At 40.1% G+C, this 22,510-nt stretch overlaps 2 protein-coding genes across 2 annotated transcripts; both read right to left on the bottom strand.

The window, feature by feature from the left end:
- Positions 1 to 9,129: 9,129 nt before the first annotated feature.
- On the bottom strand, positions 9,130 to 13,273 carry C13H15orf48 (chromosome 13 C15orf48 homolog; the record flags this gene model as incomplete). The annotated part of the gene is made up of 4 exons (XM_048317954.1): positions 9,130 to 11,057; positions 11,684 to 11,744; positions 12,506 to 12,594; positions 12,926 to 13,273. Coding segments are annotated over 4 exons (567 nt in total), but the record flags the coding sequence as incomplete, so codon positions are not given.
- Positions 13,274 to 14,834: 1,561 nt separating this feature from the next.
- On the bottom strand, positions 14,835 to 22,024 carry SPATA5L1 (spermatogenesis associated 5 like 1). Its single transcript, XM_048317929.1, has 8 exons — positions 20,867 to 22,024; positions 19,685 to 19,870; positions 18,963 to 19,127; positions 18,257 to 18,466; positions 17,652 to 17,879; positions 16,642 to 16,776; positions 15,864 to 15,989; positions 14,835 to 15,186 (listed from the first exon to the last, which is right to left on the bottom strand). The coding sequence occupies exons 1-8, from the start codon at positions 21,941 to 21,943 to the stop codon at positions 15,034 to 15,036; spliced, it is 2,280 nt and encodes a 759-aa protein (XP_048173886.1). The 5' UTR covers positions 21,944 to 22,024; the 3' UTR covers positions 14,835 to 15,033.
- Between the last annotated feature and the right edge of the window lie 486 nt (positions 22,025 to 22,510).

Genomic DNA, 22,510 nt, shown 5'->3' with positions numbered 1-22,510 from the left:
ATTACCATTTAAAATGCCATACTTGAATCTGGTCTTCAATTATCTTACTACTGTACGTATCTGCTACTTCTTGCAGAATCACTCCCAAGTGGCAGAATGACTCAGAAAAGCAGTAGGCTGGCATTTAAAAGTAATTTTCTGACACAGAACCAAAAAACCCAAAAGACACCCATCAAGTAATGAGTGGCAAGAATTTTGTTCAGGTATTTTGGTGGGATCTCATGAGGACACTGCACTGCACTGCACAGGGCAGGGCTGTTAAAGCATCATTTCTCTCTACAAATAACTACAAGAGTGTAATAAACAAAGATGGGTAGTTGGGTAAAAGACACGGTACATACTGCAGCAGCTTCCTAGTTCAATAAACTAATCCATTGCCAGAGCACAAGTTCCCTTGGGATCTCAAGCATAGGGGACAATCCCCTGGAAATATCCAGCTCATTTCCCTCTATCCATCCAAACTGGCATTGCCAGGGTCTTTTTTCTTGCTGGTTGCTCCAAGCACATTCAGTTTTTGCAGGAGTTAGCACAGCAGTCGCATGTTTTACCAGCTCTTTGCATTGTGCCACTGCTCTCAGCTTCCCTCTCTGTTTTCTTGCCATATTCTGTCCTCTCCACAGGCTTGCCCTTGCCTGGTCATTTCCTCTTTGATTGATAGATTTTAAAAAAAGCCTTCAGCCACCAAGTTGCTAATTCATAGGAAAGACCTGATCTAAAAGCCTCTATATTCCCTTTCTACCATAAAAAAAAGATAAATGTCCTCCACATTCTCCACCCTTAATTCCCTTTCCAGTTTCACGCCATCCTCCCCTCTGTAACAAATTGTGCTGGGCACTGGCAGTCTCTGTGCTCTGGAGCTTGCAAATCCTGCTCTGTTCTACTCTTCTTATTCCATTTTCCACAGCTGAATGCCCTAGGAAGGACCCTACATGCTCCTTCATTCTCTGAAATACCTGACACAACTTTGGAAACTACTAGAATAAATATGGATCCTTTCCATTTACTGCTCTGCAGCCTCCACAGCAATCTGCTCTTCAAACACATGTATAGCTGCCTTCTATGTGTACAGCTGTAAAATGATGGTATCCTCATAATTATATTTGGTCTTTTGAGAATTTTTGCTCTTTTATCTCTACTTTCCTTTTCTCCATTGTTTTTTCTCAGTATCACACAGTTTGAAAGCGACCGGTACTAAATATGCAGTACAAAATAACTGCTTTTATTACAGCTATGAAGATTTACACCTTTTATGGCATCAATTTGTGTAGGGGAAAAAAGCCATTTCATAAGTTAAAGTATAATTTCATCCTTAAGATGACTGCTTCATGATTGCCTTATTATTATAGATGGTAAAAAGATAAGTTGGTTCTCCAGGACCATTATCAGCCAGTACATGAGGGTATGTGAAACCAGTCAGTGCTGTCTGTCCAGAATGTGTTTTGCATTGTTTTACATAGTAAACTAAGTACTGATGTACACAGGATTTTTAGTTCAGCTGATGAATAAATAAAAGGACCCAGATGGCAAGCAAACTAAAAATTTGCTTTTATCATAGGTGCATTAAGAGCATCCAAGTCCCTGCAATCTTCCTATTTCTTTTTCCCAAAGCACACACAAAGAAATTATTTAATAAACCCCTAAATAAACTGATGAAATGTGAACTAGTAAAACCAGTTACCTTAGTCTAGTATCTGGCCTTTTAAATTCAAAACAGAATTTTTGAGATAAACACCGTAAACAAACATTTTCATAGTTAAGATGATGATCCATAGTTCAGTGTAGCATACAAATATTCTGCCTTTTTTTTTACTGATTTCTCGTTTCCAAGCCCCCTGTGGGAACAAGCCTGACACACCTGTACAGACAAGGACTCCCCTCACCTGGGAGCCTTCCAGGCCGTTCCCGACTTCTCCAGACGATGGCGCACCGTTCCCAGCGTTAACAAACAGCTGGGCGCTGGGGAGGGCCAGGGGGACTTGCCGCGGGCAAGGGAATATAATTTGTTACACATTCTAGAAATGTCTTATTAGTAAGTAAAGAAACAGCAAAAACACTCCAAAACACCCCCCAACCTAAAATACGCCCCCACCAAACCTTCTTATTTTTTTCCTGAAAATAGCAGAGGGGGATTTAACGTTATCATGGATGCAATAAGGAAAAGCACATACCTAGCACAGATTGGCTAATCTATTACCGGGAAGGAGTTTAGATACTTCTTGAAGGCATATACGGGTAAACACCATAAAATACATGCTCCAGTGCCTTCCTCCAGTTAGAAACATCTAATAAAAAAATCATATGAGTAGAAATTAGTTGAGGCTACAGATACCTGAAATGTAATTAGAACAGATTAAATGCAAACAAGGTAAGTTATCAAGCAAGCCCTTTGTTTCTATGAAAACAAGTATTCCTTCTTTGGGGTGCTGAATTCATGTTTCCAAGACAACAGATGCTGCCATCTGAAGCATTGCTGACTCTGCTTTTTTTGTGAAGAATCAGAGGACACTTTCAATCAAAAACATAAAGTGAGGGAAAAAATTTTGTTTTAAAGTAAGCAGGTACAATTATAAATGTCAAATATTGTTATGTTTACACACTGCAATTGCTAGTACAGTGGTGGTTTTGGATTTAGTTGAACAGACTTCAGAGAGAGAAAACTCAGATGACAGGGGCTGATGAACTCAGAACCACAACTTCCTTCCAGTAAAGTCTTCTTTCATTTCTTCAAGCTATTAAGCAATTCTGTATTTTCTAAGCTTTTGCACACACCTTAAACTGGAAACAGAAATTACCCAACCAGTTACACACTGGTTTCTTTCTTTCTATTTGCTCTAAATAGAACCTAGATGGACTCAGTGAGGATGGTTTTCAAGCAACCTAGCTTCCTCAACTTGCCACAGAGCGAAGTTCAAGTCATAGAATAGAAAATTCAAAGGAAAGTAACTCTCTGCTTATCAAAAGTTAAAGGTTCATGGGTAGTTAGCTGTAAATGAAGATATGTTTTAGATATGCTCACTTGTGAATAGCTATGCAGGATATCTCGTTATGTTAACTCTATTAATAAAGTGCCTTTGTAAAGCAGCAATGAAAGCAGAATATTTTTCTTCCACAGACTTACTACATTTGAGATTCTCTGAGGAGAGGATCAAGAGAAGAGGCAATTCCTAATTTTATCTGTCAGAGCTAGAAGGAAGCTGCTCATGGAGGTGGAGTAATAACAAAATTAAATCTCAACAATTAGCCCACCACCTGCTATGGCTAAGTAGAGGTATTCATACTGCAGGGTTGTTTGCCTGGATTTTTTTTTTATTATTTTTTTTTTATTTTTTAAGAGTTCATATCTTGTTTATGATACAAGGTGTGTTCGTGTGCAAAAAAAGGAAGGAGGGGAGAAAACATAAAGCCAGATCATGTGGGTTCTGCAGATAGCAACTGGGAAACATTAGACTCCATTACATTACCATGCAACCCAGTATGACTCATACTGTATCTGTGGTGGTCCAACACCAATTTCCTTTACAGACTGCAGCATTAATTGATCTGTTGTGCAGTTCAACTTAGTTCAACTAAGACATCTGATGGTTTTACAGTCATTTTTCTCTTAAACAAGGTATGTTTTACCTGTCTAGCTTATACCACAAACTTTCATTACTGCATGAAAAAAAGAAAATTGGAGTGTTGCCCCCATCTCCCTTCTTTGTTGGGTTGCCAGACTTTATCTGTTTAGTGAAGAAGAAAAAAGCTCAGTAAGTAAAGAACTTATCTTAGTTTTTGCTTGTTTAAAACTGATTACACTTTTGTTCAACAAATGTATTGCAGCTACAGCAATACCCCTGTGCTGTACTATTCCTTAAGGAATGCATGTTACACCTGTGGCACTGCCAGCCACACAACTGTGAGGATTTCTAGAAGCAGATAGGAAGGTTCTTTTTGGTTCTTTATTGAGGGAATCCATCTATGACTTTGATGGTAATTTTTGTTTACCGTAGAGGGTGTACACCTATGCCCTTTACACCTACTGAGAAGTGACACTCTCAACAGTATATGCTCAAACACAAACTTCCTTGTAACACCCTGTTTTGTGTAGTGCAAAAGCTTCCTCTTTGAACTAATACAAACACAGGAGCTTGAGCAGAGACATGCCCAGTTCTTAAATGTTTTAACTTTTCTTAAGAGAGAATTTTCAAAAAACATGTACTAGTACATAAACACAACCACTACAATTTTTACTGTATTAATTCCATGCCTCCCTGAAATCAGTATAAAAACATTCACCTAACTTCAAACTAATGTTTTTTCATCTACTTTGTACAACATGCTATTGTAACGCTGGAAATATGACCACAAGTTTGGCAATGACCAGAACTGCAAATCATTATGACTAGGATTGTGCTGCGGATTTCTGCTTTTGTAAGGTGGATACCGCAGTCTTGAAGACAAATTAATTTTTTCTGACGATAACGTTTCATTCAAAGCATTCCCAAGAAGAAAACTAAACACAGTAATGGCAGCATAATGTTAACATATTTAATAATGCTAACAGCACAGGCAGCATAGTGCCAAGTGTCTTCAAAAATACTTAGGCTTTACTGAATTTTAGGAGTCACCTCAGAAGGCAAAGATGCATCATTAAATGAAACCGTTTTAACAGCTTCAATAAAACCCCACCTTTCCATTTGTTTTAATGCAGTGAATATGTGATTTATCAGCAGTGGATGACTTTGCTTTTCTTTGGCAAACTGATAAGACTTTTCTGTTACTATCAGGGATCAGGACTTTTTGCATTTACTTCCTTGTTTGTGCAGCAGCAGCATCAGATAAAGGATGGTGTTTATTAGTTACCTGCCTACTGGAAATACATTTAATTCAATTAAAGAAGTGACACCCAAAAGGAGATTAAGAATGTGATAGTTTTGCAAAGCTTGAACTAATTTATTTATATGCAAGAAGTTTTTCAGACTTGTGTGGCTTTCTGACCTCTCAGCTAATACAGAACCTTGCAACAAAAAATTCACATAGGATACAATACTGAAACAGGAAGGGAAAGAACTCCAGTTTTCACTAACACTGTGCTGTTGACAGTCTCTGTTATAATCTAGCGGGGAGGTAAGTGTTCCTCATTTACACCTCACACCATGCACCAGTACTTTCTGAAGATAAAATACAGCTCTGTGCAAAAGGCTGATGCAGCCCTCGAGCCCACAGTCCACCTCTGGAGCACCAGAACAGACTGGTCTTGTGCCAAATACTGTACAAATGAGTAAAACGATACAAAATGGCTTGAAAAGCAAAGACTTCTACAGAACTGTAACTGTGAAGTGGGATGCAGGCAGCTCTACCTCGTGACTGCATGCTTTCATGATTTAGGCAATGCTGACAGGATTGCTACAGAGCTCTGGTCCCCAGAGTCTAATTTTGATGCTGTATCCTAATGACTTATCCTCCAGAGTCTCTAGATCCTCAGTTTACCATCCTCTGGTAACAGCAATGTCTGTGCAGAATTCCCATGCCCTTCAGCAGGGAATTCAGATTATAAAATCAACGGCTGTGATACAAGTTCCAAGTCCAAGAGCTATCATCTCCCTCCCCCACTTCAGCAACACTTGGGGTCAGTGAAGTCAGCAAATCTGCCTGAGTGAGCGCTAAGGGAGTTTGAACTTACAGAAACTATGTCTTCTAATTACTCAGAAAATACACAAATGAAAAAAAGCAGTTTCTGCCTGGACTGGCACTATCAGTCTGCCACGCCACAGGAATCACGATGATTTATAGTGCTTAGGATTAAAAACTGCCAGACCACTTCAAGTTTGGAGTTACACAACGCGAACAAATTGTTTTACCATTTACCTGCAAAGAAACAACCAGATGAACAGAATTTCAGTTACAGAACAGCCCCTACTCAAAACAAAAGGTATCTAGATAGAAGTGGGTGAGCAAGAACCTCCCATAATATTATTAGCTGATATGGCCTTTATTTTTCTGCAGCAGCATAATTTAGAGAGAGCTTTCAGTGGAATGGACCCTACATACCAACATAGTGTTAATTTGTCAACAAATTAAAAGAAAAACTGCAAATGTTTTTATGTGAGTCTATTGAAAGATAATGCATGCTTATTATTTGTGTTTCATTTTTTTAAAAAATGTAAAGAATTTTAAAGCACTTTTGTTATTTATGCATATAATGAAAATATAGAGATTTCTTCTTGAAATGTTTACAATCTATGTATCCTTATTGTTATTAGTAAGGCTCCTCTTTTTTTCCCCCATGATGCATTTATTACAATCCATCAGCATAAATAAAGCAAAGCAGAAGAGGAAAGAGGGAGAAGGAAAGCAAACATTACAAGCAGGGCCTTCTCTGCTTAATTTCTTAGTTTAAACCACCAGCCTAACTATATTTTGATCTACTCATTAGACGTGTAACTTTCTAGAACACAGTGCAGGTACACCAATAAACAGTAGTAATAGTAGAAATAAATTAGGCCAAGAAAAATCTAAGTTTTTCTGATGTGTTTGTTTTGATGGGTGAGACAGAAAGAGATTTGGCAAGAAGAAAATATGTGCCAACAAGTGAAAAAAGAAATGAGTCTCAATAGAAAATAGGGAGGAGGATGTGAGTGGCAGCAAGCAAGTCATACCAGAGTCTAGAAATATTCTATATCAAATATTTCAAGTTGAAGTGATTTTTCTACTGCTTGACAGCCAATAAAAGTGGAAGCACATGTATCTGAATTTTAACAGATGTTCACAAGTACTTTTTAAACCTATGGAAAGAAGGTCACAAAAGTGACTTGCTTTATCTTAAAAATGTTGCATGATGAAGCCTAAATTATTTATACAGACCTTTTAGGAAACATTACACACTGTCAAATCTTGGCCATGAGCAGCAGAAATGGTACTGCCAGCCAGGACAGGAGCACGCCTGCCAGCCCAGCACCCCAGCCCTGGCTGTCACTGCTGCTGCTGCACAGCCCAGCCTGTTCATGGGGCTCCACACACAGAGCCACCAGCCAGGACACCTCCAGGGATTCCGGACACAGCCTGTGCAGTGTCACAACCCCCGAATGGAGGCCACGGAGCTGGCCTGATGCACCAGGCCAAACCTTGGAAGTCTTAAACAACGTGAAAACCAACACCAAACCAAACCCTTTTTCATGCCCCCATTGCTAAGAGACGAGGGTTTATTGAAATTAATTTGGTAACCTGGCAGTGAAGGCCAGTACTGGCCTATATCCTGAGACCCAGACAAACGGTCTCTTGGGCTCCCAACCAGGGCCCTGCCACCCCCACTGTTACACCTTGTTCACATGGCCCTCAGTCCCCACACAGGCACTGTGGTGATGCTGCAGCACAGCTCTCACTCTTTAGGGTGAAATTTGTCCCAGGCCCTGGGCACCCCATGCTGTGAGGGGCCCTCACACGTCCTGGGTGAGCCCCGAAGAAGGGCAGCACCTCTCCAGTAATTTCTCTGGTCAGAATGTATGCACAACAAAATTATCTGAAAGTAAAAGATAATGAAACCAAATCCCTTGTTCATCTGGGCAAGGTCCAGCATAAATAGGGTAGGTACAGCCGTGGTGAGGGTGTGTGATCTTTGGTCAGGGCGAGGTGCGCAGGCAAACGTGCTTTGGACACGGTGTCAGCTTACGGCCTTGCAGGTGCCATTACTGTGATGGCTACTTCCCGATGGAGAGAGCTTTGGGCAAACAAGCTGCCTGCTCCCTGTTAACATCAGCACCTGAAGGGCAACACTCACCATGTCCAACCACAGTGCCCAAGGCTGGGCCAGCAGTATTGCTTTTATTTCTATTTCAGTTACACTTTTTATGGGATTTCATTGTCTGTGTGCTCCCGTATGGCAGGGATGTCTGGACAGCAAAGGCTTCAGACAGCAAATGAAAACTGTGCCTTGTTTGTTTAATCTGAAAGCTTTTTTGGGAAGTGTCCAACACCAAATATTGGCTGGATTCAGTGAATCATTCCCATTACTCGTTTGTTTTCCACAGCTAGTCCTAGGTTCAACCACCCTCTGTAGTGAGGCAGACAACTGCAGGATGAACCACTTCCTTCAACAGTTGCATCAGGCCCCTCTGTAAGTTACTATTTTTGCAGAAAGCTCGCACACCAGTGAAATAACCAGAGAGTGCAGAACTACACTAATAGCACCTTGTGGCAGAGAAATGCAGGGGGTCAGAAGGAGAACTGCTGATACCGGGGCTATCACATGCAAAGAAACCAAAAAACTCAACACAGCTCTCTGATAACCACACCACCACAAGATCTGCAGTTTTAAGGCCTTGAAGCACTATTGTAATACCAAAACTAGTAATTCATTGTATGTACACTGCAAAAAGCAACCTTCTAGTCTTCTGTTCTTCCAGAAAGCTATTTACAAATAGACTACTTAGAAAAAGTTAGAAAAGCATGGCCATAGATTCTAATGATGCATTTCTAATAGTGATTATAACTACTAAAACACATTTCTAATGGTTTCTAACCTATATTTAAACTTGAACAAGCTAGTGAGCATTTTTATTAAACTTTGTAGGTAATATGAAATTCAGAAGTGATATAGTTCCATGGAAACGTACTAATTAGAATGAGCAAAGATAGTCACTGTTAACAAAAAAAAGCCAAAACCAACCAGAAAACCCAAACCAAAACCAAGATCAGAGTGGAGTAGGAGACAAATGGGGAGAAACAAGAAAGTTGTTGAATTGTTTCAATACCCTCTAAATTGTTCATGGAATAAAAACTCATGGGTTTGCATAGCACAGATCAGGGAAGTCTTACCGTTCTCATAAACATCAGCTCATAAAATTCAGCCAACTGAATCTTTACTGTTTGTGGAATAAGGAAATAATGTGTATATTGTTTTATAGATTTATATTGAGAAGCTGAGCAGGGAGATGCAGTAATTGCCCTTGGTGTACTCTACTTTTAAACAAAAATCCTCCTCTCTGCAGGAGACAGATGCACTGTCTGCGATGACACAGAGATCACACAAACCCCCAAGAACTTTAACAATATTCATAATCTTCTTGAACTGCAGAAAAATATTTTGATTTCTTACATTGTGTGAAAATCGTTCCCCAAAAAATCTATATTAATAAAGAAAAACAGAACAGCTAACAAAGCAAAACAGTTTATTACCAGAGCTGTTATGCTTCAGGACAGGATAAGAGAAACAACAACCTGTGACTGATAGCAGTCACACTGCTTACTGTGCTACTGGAAACATCACTGAAATGTGGCTAAATACAAAAATTAACTAAAAATTACTTACACTTATTTCCTCAATGTGGACAGATACTTAGGTCACAGTATTTGCAGACCAAACAAGTGACTTACTGAAGAACAAACTCATTAAATTAATGCACCAACTCAGAGCACAGCACTTTGTTTTAGGTACAGTCCAGCAGAAATATGGAAATACAGAGAAGTATTTTAAAATGTTTTCTGTTTTAAAATCCTTAAAGCTTGTATTCCTCAGAGCACTGTATTTTTGTGGTTCTATGCTATCCAATCTTCTTGGAATGTCATTCCTTAAAATGAAAGCTAAGGACTTATTCTGAAGACTAGTAGTTACTCTCACTCTAAAACATAAATGCTGAGTCATCCTTACTTGATAAACAAATATTTATGCAACATTTAAACTATTTTTTTTTCCTTGGTGGAAGAAAATATAAAGCTTCTGAAGCCAAACTATCTGAGAATTCAGGAGACAGCTTTTCTAACTTAAGCTTGTCATTGCTGCAGCAGAGTAACCTAAAGCACTTGATTATTACTCATTTAAGGGGACTTTTTCCAATTAGCAGTTGTTTCACTTTTGCTTTCTTCCTCACAGAAAGTAATATGAATTCTGAACATCCATTGTAAAGGAAATGTGGAATAGATTGGGAAACTGCTCAGAAGAGGGCACATCCAGAAAATATCTACAAAAGGACTGTTCTGCCATTGGATGCATCTATTATCTCATTAATTTACTGGGAGTCTGCCTATTACATTCTTTCCCTGGCCAATCCACAAGCAACACACAGAAACTTAAAGAGGAATTGTCTCTTCACAGAATAATTTCTAATTTCAATCTATTAGTTTTTATTTGATAAAGGAGATATTCCTAACAGCAGGTAAAAATCTTTAAATTGAAAAAAAATATTGTTAACTGTGCAGTACGTTGGAGCTCACACTCAACCAACCTCGCACAAAAAGAAGAAATTAACACTATGTCGTTTTGGATAATGCAAGTTTTCTAATTCTAGTAACTTAAAAAAATTTAATAATGAGCAACATTTAAATACAACAGAAATTACCTTATTTTCATTTCCCTTCTAGCCACACTTAACTCTTAGGTTTTTAGGTTCTAAATCTGCAGTCTCAAATCCACCCTTAAATAACCTCTTGGATTCCTCAGTGGGTAAGTTTCAGCATTTGAAGCAGAACATTAGTTTTGACTTAAACTGTCACCACATCTAATACAGACAAGGAATGCAAGGGTACTTTATGAACACATATGCTGCCATACAAAGACATCCTCTGGCTATGACTTTGCTCTCTATATAGCATTGAAACACCAGGAATCCCAATTTAGAAAGGCTTTTGGGTAATTTACATGAAATGTATAAATTTAGAATTTATTTTACGAAAAATGAATAAAATGAGAAAACAAATGTATTTTGAAACAAACCCTGAAATTCTACAAAAACTGTGAAGGCTTTTTTCAATCCATAACCACCATCTGAATATTCAACAATTTACATCAAATGCCTATTAAAAATTAATATTTTGAGTCAGATTTTTGGACTATTTGGATGCTGTATGCCAGCTTCTAAAGCAACATGAAACTCCTCATCCAGAGTCCAAAAAAATGTAGGGAGACCCTAAAAATGTAGCAGAAGCATTTCCGCACACTGATTTCAGTAGTCAAGTTTGTGCAGAAGTGATTCCACTAGATTCATAGGGTACCTTTTTGAGGCAACAGAAACTTCTCACTTCGTAAGCTTTTTGACCTTTTCCAGCTCTTCTATAGGCTGCCACTTCTGATTGATTGTTACCAGCTGGAAGAAATGGAAAATATGAAAGTTAGCAAAATCTCAGTGAGCATTTACTCCACTCCCACATCCCCCCATATCATACATCATCTTATTGATGAAGAAGTTCTCGTGGTTTTACATTTTCCTTTCAGAAATGTGCAACTGATAAGATAATAATTTTTTGAACAAAATCACTTGGATATTAATTAAGTAATAATGCCAATTTTGTTTTTCCTTATCCTAGCTGCTCTATTAAATTATGATATTTTTCCTTCAGGCTGCAGTACTCAAACATTCTTACTCAATTCTGTAATTCAGGAAAAAGGTAAGGGTAAACAGCACTTCCTCTATGCTCCAAATTTCCACTGTTATCAATGGAATTGAGTAAATGGATGTTTGGGGTGGGAATGGACATAGGAGAGCAACCAGAAGTTCAGCATAAATTCAAGATCAGACCTACAGTGTAACAGCTGAATCCTATCATTAGGTAATACAGTGAAGACATAAAGTAATGAATGAAGCATTTGTTTCTACTTTGAACTAGATATACATCAGCTTTACACTTGTTTCCTCATTCATATTTTGCTAGTTCTTAGACATTTAAAAGAAGTGATTCATTATGTTGGAAATTTATTATACATAAAAATTACCTTCTGAGGCTTGGCAGGATCAATAGTCTCCCATGGTTCTGGGCTGCCAATCTTGTGAACGCTTTAAAAGGAGATAAAACAGGTATTATGTTTTAAGGTGTGTCCTTGCATGTATTTTCATATGAGCAGCCTATTGTCAATAGAACTATTCACTTAAGCAAGGAGTTCCCTAAAACACAAGTTCACAGGTTTGGATACTCTGTTTTGAAATCTGGGTAGGAATCAGCGTGGCTTGCTTTGTTTGCAGTTTCCAAAGCACCAAGCAAGCCAGCACTGTTCACATATCATTGTGAGGGAAGCAAGCTGAAAAATCAAAACTGAATAAAGACACAAAGTAAGGGGACTTTTACCCTGACAGTTAAAATGCCTATTCCAATCACTTTAAAATAAATAAATAAATTCCCCAAAGCTTGAAGAGTACAGGATTTGGCTCCAATTATTAGCCAAGCCATTGGAACACTATCTTAAGTTAATACTATCAAATGCTCTTCTTATATACAACCCAATAGCCTGGTTGTAAAATATGTGCATCTCATCTACCTATGTGATTATATGAAATTCTTGATTAGAACATTTCAGACTTCTAATACCTAAATCAAAGAAAAAATATAATTATTAAATCAAAAGTTAGGAAATAACTTGGACTACACTCCAAATTAATTAATTTCTTCACTATTTACAATCTGCAGATACTTCAATCCTTACCAATACTCTGGAACATGCACCTGGCTTACTTTTTTTTATGGTGTAAAACATGATGGTCAGATACTTGGTTGAATAAAAAAGGTTAGGGTAAGCTCTAAGCAGTAAGTTTTTGCTTACATGACATCAGATTTGCGGAATAGGGAATGGACACAAAAAGAGAACGCCCCAATTGCTGCGAAGGAAATTATTCCAGCCAGGGGAATAAGCTGAAAGATAAAATAGAGAAAAGAGCTGAACTTATGTCCTGGTTACAGACCCACGAGCAGGGGGAGCAAGGGTTACACAGAACTAAGGAGGGGATTACCTGTTCATGTACATTACCTCTATATTACTCTTTACAGCACCTCACTTTTAATACGTGAATTTCACTTTTACCTCTATATCACCCTTCTCCACACCTCACTTTTAATACATGAACCTTAACGCGGGTCCCATTTCCTCGGGAAATCAAGTGGCAGCCACGGTGCAGCTGCCCGAGCCCTCCGCATCCCTCCCCGCAGGCGGGTACCACAGCCCCGACCCCTCGAGCAAACTTACTTCTTTTTTGGTTTTAAGCGTGTGCAAGATGCCCCTGTTCATCCTGGCGGCGGCTGCGGAGCGGCACAAGTGTCGGCTGTCAGCGCTCCCCGAGTGCTCGGGAGGCTGCGGGCGGCGCCGGTGCCGGGCCCGCCCCGCGCTCCTTGAGCCTCGCGGCGCTGAGGGGCACGGGGCAGAGCGCCCCCCAGCGGCCGGCGTGGAGCGGCGCCCCCGGCCCGGCAGCGCCCCCGCGCGGCCCGCAGGTGCCACAGGGAGCGGCCGGGAGAGCGGGACGCTCGCGGCCCGAGCCCTTCCCGCCGCCAAACCCTCTCTCTCCGTGACTGCAGCACTCAAATCTGCCTTCTGCACTTACTCCTTTGTCTTCTTGTCTTTCCCCTTCTTAAAACAGCTGCCCAAACAGGGTATCTAGGCAAACGCCCAAGTGAGGACACAGCCTGCCTCTTCCAGAGCTCGCAGAGTGACCGAAGAGCAGCCCAGCGTCACCACGTCCCCTTGTGCTGCAGCAGAAGCTCAACCCAGGCCCAGGTTCCCATCACTTTATTGTGTACCACAGCTCCTATCACTTTCCAATATCCCTGAGAAAAACTCCTACCACTGGCAGGCTGGAGGTGACAGCAGGCGACTCCTGTCCATCTGTTTCTCCCCTTCTCTCTTAGCCACAGGAAAGCAGTGAGAGGGAGGAGAGGCCACCTTCCCTGCATGTGCTGCTCGCTCCCTGCAGCAAGGAACAGATGTGACAGGGCACAGTGAGCTCTGCTGGTTCTTCTGGGGAGCAGGTGTGGAAATTAAGCAGCAGCATCTTGGAGGGCAAAGGAGCTGGCAGCATTTTACTGTAACAACTTTCAGGTCCAGCAATTCTAATGCAAGCTCTCAAACACTGGAAAGCAAAACAGAGTTTTCATACTTTTTTATCAGCACTGCTGCTGAGAAACCTTTGCGTATTTGGGAAGTTCACGAGCACTGACTATTTGTTGCCACCAAAAAAGTGACAGAATGGTCCTTTCTATAAAATGGTGATGAAAGCCACCAAGCTATAGGGCAGTTGTTTGTATCTGAACCCTTTTCTAGGTTACAATGGCTTCTACTACTGCCTTTTGCCCTCCTCAGTCACCAGCTGCCTTGAACTTCTTTTTGTGATCCATCTCACTATAAACCACACTCAGCACAGTCCCTAGTGTGCCTGTTAAGAGAAAGAAGTATTTGCCAGTGGGCTTATAACTTCTGAACCCCAGCTAAAATAAGAAACTATCTTTGACAGTGGTGTATTCTGTTCACAAGCATTTTCACTGGGAAAAGATAATAAAAAATAGTAAAAACCTTCCTACTCTTTTAAGTTAAAATGCACACTTACATACGTGTAATACCAATTCCCTTAGATCTGGGTATTTTAGAAGGTGACCAACAAAAATGTATTGACAAAGAATGGTTGGGTGGGGAAAATAGTTCTGCAGAAACTGTCATTAAGCAAACTCTTTTTTTTCTAAAGAAGAAATTATTATAGTTTGAGTTGATTACACACTTGTTACCTGCTTACTCAATTCACATGTTTGTACAGTAAGCAGTAACTAATCTAAAATTACTCCCAAAAGCCCTGACTTCCAAACCTACACCAAGGAGTTAAGCTCTGACAACCTTTTCACTGCCACTGGAATCTTCTTGTAAGAAAGTAAGCCTGTAGATAGGCACATAAAAAACACCTTACATTATATAGAATAGGGCTTACTTCCTCCTATTTAATTTCCTGAAAGCTTTTCTATTTCTTAAATATTTGCTGTCTTTTGGAGACTTCACAACACATTTTAAATTTTCTTAATATGCCATTTTTGTACTTAAAAGTAGGAAATCTGCATTAACACTAAGCTGTTCCACAGTTTTATCTAAGTATCTCAATGACTTGGTCCATCAGATATAAACCTACCCAAAGCAAACAAGATTTTCATTTATTATTCATTATTGAAATTGCAGAACTTTTCACAAGTGAAACTTTACTGTATTTCAAACACTCTGAAAACTATGGTAAGTACAGTATTAAAAAAGCAGGAAAGATGCAAACCTTTTCAAAATCTTTGTAATATATTTAAAAATACTTATGCCACTCCTTTTTAGATTCAAGAGACTAATTCTTGATTAGAGAATTTTTCATAAAATTCCAAGTCTTTTATGTTTAAAGATGGTTTTACAGTCTTCAACGATTTCACAAAATGTTCCTGTTTGACAGCAGTTGCTTCAAGTCCATTCTCTTGCAATGCCAACAAAGCAGCCTTTAAAAGAAAAAAAAAAACAACTTAAAGTCCCTATCATGTTTTGAATTGCAAAGAACACTCTAAGTATTCTAAAATATTTTACAAGGAACAAAGTATTAAAGCATCTGAAAACAGCACTGTGTAACTTAACAGGTATTAAACAACAGATAAAGATCCAAGTAAGGTTACCATAACTTTTTAATTCTCTTTTTCCGTCTGGATTAAACAATACATCCTTTATCACTTATATATTTGGATTTTCTTACTAGTCTTCTGTCTTTTATACAACTCAACGCAAATTCTGGATTTTTCTTCTCATTTTTTCCCTCTCTAGCCTTGACAGTATCTGCTAATTTCAGCTTGCAGGAGAAAGAATACAATTCACCTAGATCTGAGTATGGATTAGAGAGGGCCACATGAAATAAAGGGTAGTACAGCTCCTTAACTTCTAGTAAATTATCACAGACAGACTTTATTCTTATTTGGCTTTTTTATTTAAAGAATGAACCCTTGTTCAGTTCTTCTGTTTCAAAGATTTTCTTTGTATTTTCAATGCAAACTGTGAAAGAACCTGTACTACAGATGGCTTGGTAACATCTATGAGTTAGCTCTTTTAACATCTATGAGTTAGCTCTTTTTTTTTCCAAGTTGTTATTTAGAGTCTATTTCACAGATGAACCAGGAATATGTCTTACCTCCTTGCACAGATTTTCAATATCAGCTCCAGAGAAGAGGTCTGTTAGGACTGCCACGTCTTGTAAGGACACATCAGTATCTAATGGAATTTTTTCAGTGCAGATTTTCAAAATGGAAAGTCTTCCCTGTAAATTGGTGCACATTGTATAAGAAAACAAAACCAAACAAACCAAAAATTAATCTTTCTCTAAAGCAGTACCAAATTTGAAATTAGAACCACGGAAAATCCAGGAGAGTACCAAAACTACCTGGTTTTAGTGGAAGAATAAAATGCTGTCAATGGAGATAATGCTCTTCTGGTTGTCTCATATACTTAAGGTCTGATATTCACAGTTACTCCTTACTACATGAAAACACAGCATTTTAGACAGAACAGGCCTGATTTGGCATGGTTTGGGTCAGCTCTTTCTGTGAAGCTCAGGACAAGTAGCTACACTACCCTTGGAAAAAGGGCACAAAAATTATTTGAAGCAAGGACAGACAACTTATTTTGGTATTTCCTGAACTGTAGCTTTATTTTGTAAATACTTATTTTCTCTTTTCCATATGCAATACTATAACTACCTACACCAGTTAAAATGCTATTAGTGCTTAAAATACAAATATCTTTATTCCTTTTTAAATTTCTTCATTGTACCTTGAATTTGGTGACTGATCTCTAGTGAAAAACCCATCAATTGTTAAATATGTTACAGGAATCTGCCCCCTTTGCTCTTGAAGTATGGTGGCAATGAACATCTTCCCCTTTTAAGCCACATCCATATGTATGTGTAATACCTTCAGATCTGGAGGTGGAATATAGATCATCTTGTCCAGCCTTCCAGGACGGAGTAAGGCATCATCCAACAGATCTGGTCTATTTGTTGCAGCAACTACCATGAAATCTTTGTTTAAAGCTTCCTGAAACTCCAGCTGAGTAAGAGATCAGATAAACAAATTAGTGCAACATGGTTGAGACAGGTAATATCTGAAGATATCAGTTAACTACCAATGAGAACAGGGGAAGGGCAAAAAGGTCAGGTAATTTTTCACGGAGTTCTTTTCCCTTCAATATTAGTATTTTATCTTCCCTGAGGTAAAAAAATGCCTTGGTCTAGGGCAGATGACATGACAAAGAAGAAATTACTATCTGCCCTGGCAATAAATGAAGATTTTTCTTTGACCAGATTGTAAGAAAGTACTTTTACATGCAAAAAATTCAGTATCCTACAATTCTGGAACTGTTTTCTTTCATTATTCTCCCAAAGAGTATCATAAGAAGAAGAAATTTATATCCAAAATAGCTAAATATTACTTGTAGTGAACAATTCACTGACAAGTGAAGGTACAACTTTTTGTTTAAGTAAGTAACTGATCACAACTGTGCTGCTTTTGTATGCATTATGTGTGAGAAAGAACTGCAAATGAAGTAGGGGAAGTACTTATAAAAAGTAAGCTCAGGGAGGAATTTGTTTTAAGAGTAAAAATCGCACACTCAATCTAAAAAATTACGTTAGTGCCAACAAAAGGATTTTGGTGACAGAAGATGAACCCCAACCAGTCATGCTCATTAGCCTGTGTGGGTATTTTGTCCAAACAAGGTCTCATTGAGGAACAGTGTATGTAAAAACAGTCAGCAGCCTAGATACAGTATTTTCTAAAATCTAGTAATTATGACAGAGTAAAAGAGCTTCTTGCATGTTTTTGAGGATTTTAAATTTAAAATGTGAATGCCAACAACTACGATTTTTTTAAACAACTGGACAGCATTTGTCATTCTTCCTGTACAGAAAAGGGAGCATAAATACCTTTCTTTCCTCATCACTTTGCTCTTGGCACTGAGCCTCAAGCTGTAGCTTGCCTCCTCTTCTTTCTGTAACCTTCAGCCCAACCCCATCCAATTCATTGAGAAGAACAGAAAGAACCCGCTCTGAGATACCATGGCCAGCTCTGCCCTGTGCCCGAGATCCCAAGATAGAATCAATCTCATCTAGGAATATTATTGCTGGAGGATTTGCTCTTGCTTGGCGAAAAACCTTTGAACAAATGTTAATAAAGTAAAACATTAATGCCTGCATTCTATCAGGTAAGGTGAAAAAAAATCCCACTTACATATACTCTGTATTTTACCTAACTTTAAAGGTACATTTGTAATGATTCTTAAGAGCTGTTCTGGCTAACATTTACTATTGGCAAATTCTGCTTCGTATTTACATTCTTAAATGAACTGAAAACAAAAGGGCAGAAATACTTTCAAAGTTTAACACGGTATAATTTCAGGGATAAATTCTCACTTTTTATAATCAGATGAGAGCTCTATCATCTTTTCAACAACAAAATTTAGGTCTAACTAATACTTTACAAAAATCAAGCAAAAATAAACTACAGACCTTATACAAATAAAAAACTGTACCTGAGACAAAATCTTCTCTGAATCTCCAACGTAAGGTGAGAACAGGTCAGCACCACTTACAGAGAGAAAGGAACAGTGACAACTCGTGGCCACAGCCTTCGCCAGCGTGGTTTTGGCACACCCAGATGGCCCATAGAGAAGAATACCCTTGGGATGAGACAGGCCCATCCTGGCAAATGCCTCAGGAAATTTCATGGGCCACTCAATACTCTGTTGATACATAAAAAAGGCATAAAATTCTCAGTAACAAGTGATCAATAAAACTGCCAAGTCCATAATTTCCTCTCCTTGATACAAACATTAATTGGAAATCAGAGAATACTGATTTAGTCTTTCTTCATATAGTGCTCCCTGCTTAAAGTTTCCATGTGAAACAGAACTAAAAGCAATCCTGAAGAGATAATACCCAAGTGCCATCCCTGGATAGATATTCAGGAACGGACAAATTATCTGGCTGCAAGTTAGGTCTTTTCCAGCTACTAAAAACATGCATATTTTCCCATGATATTACTATGCTTGGTGGTGGTATCTTGTGACTGCAAGATTTCTAACTCAAACATTGCAATAACTTCATGTAATGTTTAAAATACACTGCTAATTAGGTAATTGGCAAGAGAATTAATTTTCATAATGCAGCATGCAGAATACCGTGAAGCACACATTTATTAGAAATTAGCTGTTTTCCTAAATTCATTTAATACATTACCTGTTTTAACTTTAATTTCACATCTTCAAGGCCACCAATTTGCTCCCAAGTCACAGGATTACACTCTGTTAGTCCAACTGCACTTCGAAAAGAGGATGGTTGAATTTTTTTAAAAGCTTCTTGGAAATCTCCCATGTTAATCATGGTTTCAGTTTCAGCTGAATCCTGAAAAAAGCCCAGATAGAGCATATTAACAATATTTTAATGCCATTCTTAAATGCTGCATTAATACGCAAAACATTTCACGTAAGGCTAAATACAACTAAGAAGGAAGCCAATTCCTGATCTAATGAGCTTAGACACTGCAGGCACAAAAATGCAGAACAGAAATTAATGTTTCAGAGAAAACTACTACTCCCTAAATTATAGCTGCATCAGACAGTGATCTGCTAAATCAAATAGCTGCTTCTGGGGTTAACACACATCAAATCCTACAATCTTCTGAATAAAAATTCAAAAATTGCCAAATTCATTTTCACCACACACTGAAGAATGTAACACATTTTATCTCAAACAGGCTAGTAAATGCCACTATTAAACCACAGATGCATTAACAGAACTAAGGTGAGAACTGAAAGGACTAGCAAACATAACATTTATATTTAGAATATGCTTGGTGTGAGCCTTCAACTTGTTGAGCTTTTCAAGTAGAGCTGAGTATAAACGAGGAAAGGGTAGTACGAGTATTACTGACATTGTTCTCGACTGATTTGCAACCATACCAAAGAGCTGTGGGACACAGCCTGCATAGCAGCTTCTCTGCAGAGTGCTGTAAGGTCAGCTCCCACATACCCAGTTGTCATTTCTGCCAGCTTAGCCAAATCAACCTCTGCAGAAATGGGCATATCAGATGTAAGCAACTGCAGGATGGATCTTCTCTGTGTAACTGTTGGGGTCCCAATAATAACCTAAACCAAACAGAAGAAACAAAAGTTTTAAACAGATAATTTGCTATATTCATTTATTTTATAGACCTAGGCAAGCAATTTTGTCTCTGCTTTATATTGCCTACTGAAAATTTCTATATACTTATATCCCAACCAAAGAGTTTTACAGGAAACCTATTTCCAGCACTATACAAAGGACAAGTATTTAAAATACCATTTACTTTTCAAGTGAACAGTGTTTGCATAAACAGTTGTTCATAAGACACTGTCAGACAGTGTTTATCAAGTCCCATAACACTGAAATAATAATTCCCTTACATCACAAGCACTAAATTAGATTAATATGATAGGAAAAAATAACACAGATAAACATTCATACATGATTGCAAACCTGGTAAAGCATCATTATAAAAATATATCTCAACAATCTATAAATCCTGGAAAATAACAAAAATTATAATTATGAAAGCATTAAAGAACTTGATTAAGCTGGAGACCTAGGAGTGGGTTTAGACAGAAAAATAAACAATACAAGCACAAGCACTGTGTGCTGTATAACTGCGTATGTTTCTCTTCTTTGGACTACCAGGCTAATGGCAGTTTTCCAGAGTAGACCCAACCTCTGTTACTGAAGCCTGAATAGAAGTTTTGACACAAGAGGTTACTAGTTCTCTGTCACAATAAACCTTTAAGGAGAGATGTATAAATCTTCAATGTAGGATTTAAATGGAAAAAATCCAATCCTGTAAAGCTAAGCATCTGTAAGCAAACAACCCCCCTCGAGATCAGGTCAATTCAATGTCTTTATGACAAGCATAAAGACTCCCCCCGTCCATTTTCAAGTATATGGAGCTCTCAGTGTCCTGAGTAAAAAAACCCCAAAACAAACTTACCCAAGTTGCAGCAAAGTAAAGACAGAAACAAGACACCCATCTCAAACCTGTGGAATCCCACAATGAAACATGACTACAATAAGGAAAGAGAAATGTCAGTGTATGAAGAACAGGGTTTATTTACCTCTCGGTCAAATCTGCCAGGTCTTCTCAGTGCAGGCTCTAAGGCATCAGGCCTGTTTGTTGCTGCCACAATGACCATCTTACCCTCACTCCCTACACCATCCAGCAGTGTCAGCAACTGAGCAACAATACGATCTTCAGGAGCATTGTTGGAACTTCCTCGCTTTGGGCATAAAGAATCAATCTCATCAAAAAAGAGAATGGTTGGGCCCTCGTTTGACATCTCTCTGCCCTTTTCAAAGACTCTTCGCAGATTCTCTTCACCTTCTCCTGGTCTTGAACCATGGAGGGCTGGGCCACTGATGCCAATCAGATACGCACCCAGCTCTTTTGCTACTGCCTTTACCATAAGAGTTTTCCCCACACCTGGGGGACCAATTAATAGCACTCCATTAGGGACAGAAAGACCCAGCTTCTTCAAAGTTTTTGGAAAGCGGAAAGGCAGATCAATCATTTCTTTCAAAGACTTCCCCACATCATCTAGTCCTGCAATGGAAGTTTTTGCAGTGTCTTCTGACAGATGTCTGTACCATTCTAAAGTGATCAACTCCTTAATTTTTATGCTTGTTTGGGCAGTTATCAATCCAGCTTCCTCCTCCAAAAGGTCCGCAGACAGTATTTCAATATACGCCACGGGATTTTCGGGACTTGGGGCAACAGTAACAACACAATGCAGCGAAACATACACGTTTCTTAGCAGCTCTCTGATCGTCTCCTGCAACACCGCTCTGGGAGTCGACTTTTTCAGCGCGGCGCTCTTGAGGACCGCTCTCACAGTGGCTTTCCGCAGCTGTCGGTGCGGCAGCAGCTGCAGCCGGCCCACGCTCAGCGAGAGGCCGCGCAGGTCCCGCGCCGTCAGCCCCGCGCTGCTGCACGTCAGGTCGGCCTGCAGGTACCCGTCCGCCAGGTCGTGCCGGGGCCACGCCGTGCACACACAGCACCCGCCGGGCACGGAGATCCTCAGCGGGGCGCCGATCCTGGCTCCCAGGAAGGAGAGTGCGGCAGGTCCCAACCGGCACCGCTGGGTGCCCTCATCTCCCGGCTCCAGCGGGAGCAGCTTTAAGGCTGCCGCCTCCATCGCTGCTTCCACGAGAGAGGGCAGCAGCCCCCCCCCCCCCCCCCCCCCCCCCCCGCTCTGCGCGGGCCCGTCCGGCTCCTTACTCACCGCGCCTCGCCGTCCCGCAGAGCTGCCGCCCCGCCACCGCCCGGCGCACCGCGGCCGCCCGGCAGTCCCGACCCGCGGCGGGCGGGACGCGACCCCCGGGCCGGGGCTGGACGGGCCGGGGCGGAGCCGCTCGCGCGCTGACGGGCGGCCCCGCGCATGCGCCACAGCGGAGCACGCGCGCTGGGCGCCGCCTCGGCTGCCGCGGAGTTCATTCGGTAGGAATGGAGCTCTGAGATCATCGGGTACAGCCCGTGTCCCAACGCCACCGTGTCAGCCTGGCCGTGGCACTAAGGGTGACGTCCAGTCTGTCCGTAAGCACCGTCAGGAACGGTGACTCTTGGGCAGGTAATTCCAGTGTCTAATCACCCTTCCTGTGAATAAATTTTTCCTAATGTTCAACCTAAGCCTCCCCTGGTGCAGCTTGAGGCTGTGTCCTCTCTTCCTGTCACTTGTTGTCTGGGAGAAGAGGCCAAGCCCCAC

This window comes from Corvus hawaiiensis, chromosome 13 (assembly GCF_020740725.1).
Source record: "Corvus hawaiiensis isolate bCorHaw1 chromosome 13, bCorHaw1.pri.cur, whole genome shotgun sequence".
NCBI lineage: Eukaryota > Metazoa > Chordata > Aves > Passeriformes > Corvidae > Corvus > Corvus hawaiiensis.
The sequence above is the reverse complement of the archived record's forward strand: the minus strand, read 5'-3'. Positions and strand labels throughout refer to the sequence as shown.